This window comes from Ursus arctos, unplaced genomic scaffold, assembly GCF_023065955.2.
Source record: "Ursus arctos isolate Adak ecotype North America unplaced genomic scaffold, UrsArc2.0 scaffold_7, whole genome shotgun sequence".
Taxonomy (NCBI): Eukaryota; Metazoa; Chordata; class Mammalia; order Carnivora; family Ursidae; genus Ursus; species Ursus arctos.
Genome location: NW_026623089.1, coordinates 13,391,180 through 13,399,005, shown reverse-complemented (window position 1 = coordinate 13,399,005; position 7,826 = coordinate 13,391,180). Strand labels below are relative to the sequence as shown.

Sequence of the window (7,826 nt, the reverse complement as noted above, 5' to 3'; positions counted from 1 at the left end):
TAAACGGTTTTTAATTAAAATTGTGATTCATGTTCTATGCAGAAGAGTCTCGTTAAGAACAATTGCACTCCCTGAGTGGCAGGAGAAGAGCTCAGCGGCTCTTCCCAAAGCCAGGGAAGGGAGGTGAGAGCAGAGAAATGGGGTAAGTGGCTCTTTTCCCTTTTAGGGATAAGCAACCAGAAAGAGAAAGGAGGGTAGGCTGCTAAGGGATCTGCTTGGTGACTCCCCAGGCTGAGGTTCCTAGGGGAGGGGGCTCAGTTTGTTGGGGACCCTGAAGCTAGGATATTGTGTTTTCTTTTGTTCCATAAAATTATGCCACCTTCTCACTCCCGTCTCTCCCCTTCTCTGGCCCCAAGCCACCAGCCAGGAAACCCGCAGAGCCACCCACGCCTTGGCCTTGGGGCCACCCGGGCAGGCAGAGGAATCAGAAAGAGAGAGAGAGAATGAATGAAGAGAGAGGCAGAGACTGACTGGGGAGAAGTGGTGGAAGAGAGGAGAGACTAGGGAACAGAGACCCAGAGCACCAGGGGAGAGCGATCCTTAGAGGGGTAGAAGATGGAAAGCAGCTTCCTGATGAAAGAAAGGAAGGAGGGGAGAAGGACAGGGAGGGGAGGAGCCCAGAGGTAGCAAGCTAAGGGGTGTGTAGCGACTTTGAGAAACAAAAGTGGACTGTCTGGGGGCTGTGGCTGCTCCCAGCAAAACGCCCAGCTCACCAAGAAGGCCCTAAACCGCTCAGAGATCCAACCCACAGTCAGCACAGGAACTCAGCCTCCCACACTGTGCCGCGGCCTCATTTTGAGTGCCTCAAACTTGTGGTTCAGGCATAGTACCCCTGTGAGGGTTCCAGGGGCCTGGCCTGTGCGGGTGCCCCAAGGGAACTCCACCCCCCCCATCACCCTGGTATGCCAATGCCAAGAAGAGGGAGCAGGGCCGCTGTGCCTGCGACCCCAGGCCTCCAGCTTTAGGAGAGTGTCTAGGAGCACCCTCTCAGCCTTCCCAGCTTCTGTCTGCAATGTCTACATCTGTCACCACCGCATACAGACTGGGGTGGGGTGGGAGGAGAGGTCTGTGCAGGAAGTAATATCTATCCCATTCTCCTGCTTCCTCAAGTTTCTCTTTGATGGAAGAGAGACTTACTCTAAATGATAAGAAAGGAAAATCTTGCTTGTTCCAGGCCCTGTGATTGCACAGATCCAAAATACTGCCGGTGGGCATGGAGCCCTGGCTGGAAAACTCTAGTAACTGGGAGTGTCAGGAGGTAGGAACTTTAGGGTGTCCCGAGACAAGTTCCTAAATAAACCAAGTAACATGGAGTGGGAGGTCAAGGGGGTAGGGCCTGAAGGTCCAACACCTTGGGATAGAAAGCCAGAGAGGAAGACAGACTCAAAGAAGTGAAATGAACATTATAGCCAGGCGGCGTGTCTCTGGGGACCAAGGTTCGCCCAAAACCTCCTCCCAGGAGCTCAGGGTACCAGTGCTGGCCCCACGCACTTCCCAGGCCGCCACCCTCCACCCCAGAAGTCCCCACACGGAGACTCATCGTTTGTTGGGTCTTTCTTTTCTTCTTCTTCCTTTTTTTTTTTTTATCCTTCAAACACAAGACAAAAATGCACCTCATTTATCATCTTAGATATATATATTTCACTCTCACCACATAAATACAAAACATCCAAATATCCAAAACATTCAGAACAGAGTTAGTAGCCAGAATTCAGTGACACCTACCCGCGTTTGAATCGTTCATTATTTTCTTCACTATTTCCTAAAAGGAAAAAAAAAAGGGGGGGAAGCTTCCGATGTAAATAATTTACAATAAAATTACTATCTTAAAAATGCTCTGCGCTCGCTTCGGATGAAGGAATACATTCTAGACACGGCGGCACCTCGCCGTCTAGGTCTGTGGTTTTGGTTAAAATGCAGGTGCCCGTGGCTGCGGGGACAGTGGTTGTAGCTCCAAGGATGAGGCTGTGACGGTGTCTCCGTCAGGGTTTCTGAATTGGGGCCGTGGAAACCTTGGGGTTTTTGAGGGGAGGGGTGTAGGGAGGGATGTCTTTCCTATCCACGCAGGGAGCTGATCTGAATACCGAGACCACCAGAGCAGGAGGCCGGGCAGCCCTGCTGTCCCGGGCTCGGTCCCTGCCACCCGATCCTCGAAGACATCCAGGCATTTCCTGCGTGCTGGAAGGGTTTGGTGAATCCGGGAGTGGGGAAGAGGAGGCAAAGGGCACTGATTTCGTTTCCAAATCCAGCAATTCTGCCCAGAGGCCGTGGATCGGGGAGACGGTGGGGAGAAGCGTCGGCAGGCTGCCTGTCCTGCTCTCGCTCCCGGAGGAGCGTGAAGCTGTCGGCCACCGCCCTGAACAGCCTCGGCGAAGAGATTCTGAATATTCTTTCTTTAGTGGCGTTGGGTTTTTTCTTTTTCTTTTTAAATTCGTTTAAAGTTGTAACACCCAGAACTTGAATTTTGCATTGCCCTGTGCAGCATTCTCTATCCTGAATTCTCTTAAACCTTCCAAACTCGGTTGGTCGGAGCATTTAAAAACTGGTTTCACTTCATCTGGTTTTATGTGGTAGTTATGACTCTTGCTTTATTGCTGATTAGATCAACCACCGTTGCCTACCGTGATGTTTGGTTTATCTCCTGGGGTAGGGGGTGGTGGTGACTGTTGTTTCTAAAAGGGGTGGGGGGGAATCGGCAGGATTTGTCCAGCCAGAAAGCTGCGTGTGCACCAGCTCTTCCAAGCGGTCCGCAAAGTGGGGCCCAGGGGCTCCCCGAAGCCCTGGTTTCTCTGGTGAGAGGAAGGAACGTCTTCCTTTTTGGTCTAAGGAAACCTACCAGCCTCGGCAGCCCCTGGGGTCTGCATGCGGCTTTGCTCTTTCAATATTCAAAAGAATAATCAAAGGCAACAGCGGCCCCATCTAGAGCAGGTGTCCTGGGCTTTGACTTGGAACCAGTCTTTACACTCCAGGGCCAGGCACTGGTTGGGGCATCAGTTGGCTAATTCGGATATTTCCCCCAATTCTTTGGATTCTCCTGGATTCAGAAGGAAGTTGGGGGTGGGGGGAGCACGGAGGAAAGGTAGAAAAAAGTAGCCCAAAATAAAATTGGTAGCAGAGCCTAGTGGGGAAGGAGAGCTGTCAGAGGCCTCTTGGGGGCCGGAAGCCCAGCACAGGAACCTCGGGCGCCCAATACGCGAGTCCATAAATATCACCACAATAGATACTATAAATATAAATACAGGCAAACACTTAAAATCAGTCCAGCGCTTTTTTCTCGGCCCCTTCTTTATTGTTGGTCCGGGAGTAAGGCTCGAAGGCCGAGGAGCTCAGGTATCGGGCGGAGAGTTCTTGCAAATTCCCGGCCAGCGACCCGGCCATTGTCAACGGGGCGGAGGATAGGCGGCTGGCGACCGAGCCGAGCAGCGACGGTACCGGTAGGCTGAAGAGGCCGTGGCCGGCAGCCGGCGCACCCGCATGCAGTCCCCCTGGCCCGGCGGGCCCGGGGCCCGGAGCGCCGCCCACGGCCGGCGGGTGCGGGGACGCGGCGCCGGTGGGACCCGGGGCGGCGGCCGCGGCGGCGGCGGCCGAGCCCGCAGCCGCTCCGGCGCCCAGGGCCGGCAGGCTGGGCCCGCGTAGCGCGGAGCCGAGCGCGCCAGTGGCGCACGGCGGCAGCAGCGCGGGCAGGCCGGGCGGCGACAGCAGGCGGCCCTGCTCCAGCAGCCGCAGCACGCTGCACGTGGCCGCCGTCTCCGACACCACCGAGCGCAGCTCCGAGTCCTTGCCCTGGTCCTTCTTCTGCTTCGTGCGCCGGTTCTGGAACCAGACTTTCACCTGGGCGCAGGGGCGCAGGGAGGGCGGGAAAGAGGGGCAGGGAGAGACACGCCGTCACTGGGGAGCGGGCTCCCAGGACGCGAGGGCTCGGTTCCGGGGCCCTAGCCCCAGCCCCAGCTCCACCCCGCAGCAGGAGAGGTGCTAGCCCAGGAGCTGCTTGGGCCACCTTAAGTGGGACAGGGCTCCACTAGGCTGCGCTTCCGGGTCATGGAAGTAGGCCCAGGCGGTGGGAGATTCTAACTAGGGCAATAAAGATGTCCATGACCCTAACTCCAAGGAAGACCGAAGGGATTTCACTGGGCTGCCTCACGACCTGCAGCCAGCTTGGATGGATCGTCCTGGCTTGTGAGCTCACATTTCCCGGAGAGGGTAAGACCTGAAGGTGCTGTGTCCAAAGCGGAAATGGGTGGGGAGGTGTGTTCCTCTACCTCTCTGGACCCAGGCCCATTGCCCAGCCAACAAGCTCGAATTTAGCTTCTGTGGCATTAGTCCTCTCCAAGGCTTCAAAAAGCTGTTTCTTGCTTATTAGGATCAGACTTGACCATCAACTAGCGGCAAGCAGGAAAGGTGGTGTAGAAGGAATAATTTGTGCAGAACGGACTATGGGCCAAGCCTTCCCCACCTCCTCTCTCTGCCAGCTGGACTGGAGGCTCTGAGTGATACTCTTAATTTATCACTCCCCTGCTCCCCCCCTCATGAACTTTGGAATCATGGGAGGAAGTCAAGAGGCTGGGGTGGACTAAATCCTCTCTACCAACCTCCCTCTCACTTTCTTATCTCCTTTTGCCCCTCTTCAGGCCTAGCTGGTGGCCCAGAATGGAGTTTCACAGCTATATGGAAAGGTCTAGCTTTTGCAAACTAAGAGGGGTGGTAGTTGAGAGAACAGGAAAAAAACTATCATGCCAACTCAAACTCAAAAAGAACATCCAATACGATCGGTCTTCAGTTCTCAGCTTTCTGCCCAGATCCCAGACCTAAAGTTCTCCCTACCTGCTTCAGGGCTGGGCACAGGGAAGGAGACTGGCCCTTAGAAAGAAGTTTGCCTTACCTAGGCAAAGCTGGTGCCATGCCCTCACCAGGCCCAAAAGGGCCTCCACAAGGCAAAGCTCTCAGGCCCTGAAAAGCCTGGGCCCAGAGTCTACATGACTAACTCCAGGAATATCATGTGGATTTCGTGTAAAGGAGAAGACCTAAAGCGCAGTTGGCAGTGCTGGCTCCCAGGGCCCCACATCCGCCTCTGATCCCATACTTCATATCACTGGCACCGAAGACAGGGCCTACTAGGTGCCCAGTGGGTGGTCAGGGCCAGGAATGGGTCTGGGTTCAGCTCAGGGCCATGGAAGCCTTAAGGGGCAGGGTAGCCTGGCCTGCACAGGCAAATTTCAGGAATGTGCACCTTTCCAATCTAGTGGGTACCCTCAGCACCCAGGTGGCTTTGGCCCCAGTCCCATTCTTGCAGAACAGGCCTGGGTGTTGTATAAGGCTGGGATCCCCAAAGGGAGTGGTGCCTGGAAATCTGGCCAACATGGGGTGACCAAGACAGGGGCAAATACTGGTTCCTTGGAGAGCAGAGGCAAGCAGGGAAGTCTCAAGACTGTGATCCAAAAAATAATTCCAAAAGACAGAATTTTGGGCCTGCTGGGCTAAGCTAAGGTGGGCAGAGCATGAGCCCTGGAAGATTTGGGGACATAGAAGGAAAGGAATGGTTTATGGAAGGGAAGAAATAGTGGGTCTTTCACCCCATCCTCCCTGCCTCCTCCACCTCCCCTGGGAGTCTCTGTCCAAAGCCAGGCTAAGTACTGGGAAGAGCAGGCTAGAGTGGTGGGGGTGGGGGGTGGAGGCAGGCTTGTGCAGAGCTGTGCAGGCCTGGCCACCTGGTACCTGGGTCTCCGAGAGGTTTAGCTGCCGGGCGAGCTCGGTCCTCTCTCGGCCCACCACGTACTGGCAGCGCTGGAACTCCATCTCCAGCCGGTAGAGCTGCTCCGCGGTGAAGGACGTGCGCGTCCTCTTGGGCCGGTCCAGGTCCAGGCCCTTGGGCAGGATGATCTCTCGGATGGAACCCTTGGCATCTGAGGAAGGGGAGATGTCAGTCGCTGGAACCCTCCCGTCTCCCTCCAGCTCCCTGGCCGGAGCTGGCTTGCTTGCAGTCGGGGGTGGGGATCGGGGGCGGGAGCTGCGGCCACGGCCGGGAGCAAAGACACGGTGTGTTTTGGGGAGCGAGGGGGCTAACTCCACACCGCTGACGGAAAGGGGAACCAGACTTTTTCTTTATTATAGAGCCGTTTTGGATATGGGAGGGAAAAAAACCCAAATCGGCTGATGTTCCTTCCGGCCTGGGAGCCTCGGCCGCGCGGTCTGGGTCCCCTGTAGCCTGAGGGTCTCCAAACTGATCAGGCCGGGTCGCGTCGGCCCCAGCTCTGGAGCGCCTTAACCAGACCCGGCTCCGGCGGTCTCAGCGCCCCACCCCAGGGTCTCCTTCTCTCCCGAGCCGGAGCGGCGGAAGGAGGAGTGACGGAGTGGGGGCCGGCGGGGCCTGGTGATCTGCTAGCGGGGGCGGCTCCGGGCCGGGGCCGGGGCCGGGGCTGGTCCTCAACACCGCGACCAGCCGGAGCCCAGCGCACAACGCGCAGCACTGCGGGGCCGAGCCGAGCACCAAGGCGACATCCGTGGCCCGGCAACCCAGCCCAGCCGCTTCTTCCGCCGGCGGCGGCCAGCCCCGAGCGCGGCGCCGGGGCCCTTGGCCCAGCGCGCCAACTGGCCTGGCCGTAGCCGGCGATCGGCTGCTGTTCTCCGGCACCGGCACTCCCCTTGGGTGCACTCGGTCGGCCAGGGCGCCGGAGCCCGAAGGCAGGCTCCCGGCAGGTCCTCTGGCTCGCACAGCGCGCACTCGTCCTCCATAGTGTCCTACTCCTTCCCCCAGCCGGAGGCCGCAGCCTGCAGCCTGGGCCCGCCCGCGCAGCCCCTAGGCTCCCCAGCAACCCTGTAGGCGGGGCCCCTCGGGGCTTGGAGGGTCAAGGCTCCTGGAGAGTGCGCGCCCCAGGTGCTAGTGCCCAGCGACCGGCCAGACCCGGCGGGCGGGGGTGGGGAAGGGCCAGTAACTTTCTCCGAAGTCCCAGCCGGCACCTCCTCCCTGCGGGCCTCGGTCTGAGGCGCCACGCTGCTCGGGCCCCCGAGTCCTCCCGCAAAGAACGCGCCCTGCAGCCCTACCCCATCCCTACCTCGCACCAGGATCCGGCGGCAATAATCCGGGTCGGCGGCCGAATTGGATTTACTTTTGTTACAATCTTCCGCGGCACCCGACGCGGAGAAGGCGCCCTGCGGCTCCTTGAGGAAGGCGGCGGGGAGGTTCCCCTCCGCACCCTTGCTCTCCCGGCTCTCCTTGTGCGCGTTCTTCGAGACCCGGGCAGCCTCTGCGTCCGAGTGGCACCGAACGTCCATTTTGTCTGGTTTCCCGAACATAGGATTAAAAAAAAGAGAGAGAGAGAGAAAAGAAAGAAAGAAGAGAAAGAAAGAAAAGAAAAAGAAAAAAGAAACAAAAAAGAAAAACAAAAAAGAGGCACTGCGGGGACAAAACCCTACAATGGAGCTCCTGAGCACTGCCCAGGGAGAGGCAAGCGGCAAGAATGAATGTCCCCGCGGGGCGGCTGCGGCGACCGCGGGCGGGTCAGCGGCGACCGGAGAGTGGCGCGCTCTCGGAGAGGCGGCGGGTCTGATCCAGGATCCCGGTGGAGCAGCGGCGAGGCCGCCTCGTCAGCGTCCGCGTTCTCTGAGCACGTCCAGTGTCCCCAGCCTGGCGATCAGGTAGCAAGCAGAGCAACTCCGAAATGCTGCGGCTCCCGCCTGTTACTGACACGGCGAGTTGTAGTTGTCCGACACCCGCGGGGACGTACACTCGCTGTTGCAATTGATTACGGGTAATTTCGCAGCCCCCACGTTTCGGTTACCTCATGAATACACTAAATTGTTTGGATAATATATCAGATCGTAATGGATGG

General features: G+C 57.9%; 1 protein-coding gene across 2 annotated transcripts; it reads right to left on the bottom strand.

Moving 5' to 3' along the window:
* Positions 1–1,583: 1,583 nt before the first annotated feature.
* On the bottom strand, positions 1,584–7,290 carry VAX1 (ventral anterior homeobox 1). Of its 2 annotated transcripts, XM_026493664.1 has the most exons (4): positions 7,050–7,290; positions 5,706–5,900; positions 1,730–1,762; positions 1,584–1,588 (listed from the first exon to the last, which is right to left on the bottom strand). In XM_026493664.1, exons 1-4 carry the CDS (start codon positions 7,288–7,290, stop codon positions 1,584–1,586), a joined length of 474 nt encoding a protein of 157 aa, XP_026349449.1. The 2 variants fall into 2 exon arrangements, with proteins under 2 accessions (XP_026349449.1, XP_026349447.1); XM_026493662.2 differs by lacking the exons at positions 1,584–1,588; positions 1,730–1,762 and adding an exon at positions 3,256–3,831 and having other exon boundaries at positions 5,713–5,900.
* Between the last annotated feature and the right edge of the window lie 536 nt (positions 7,291–7,826).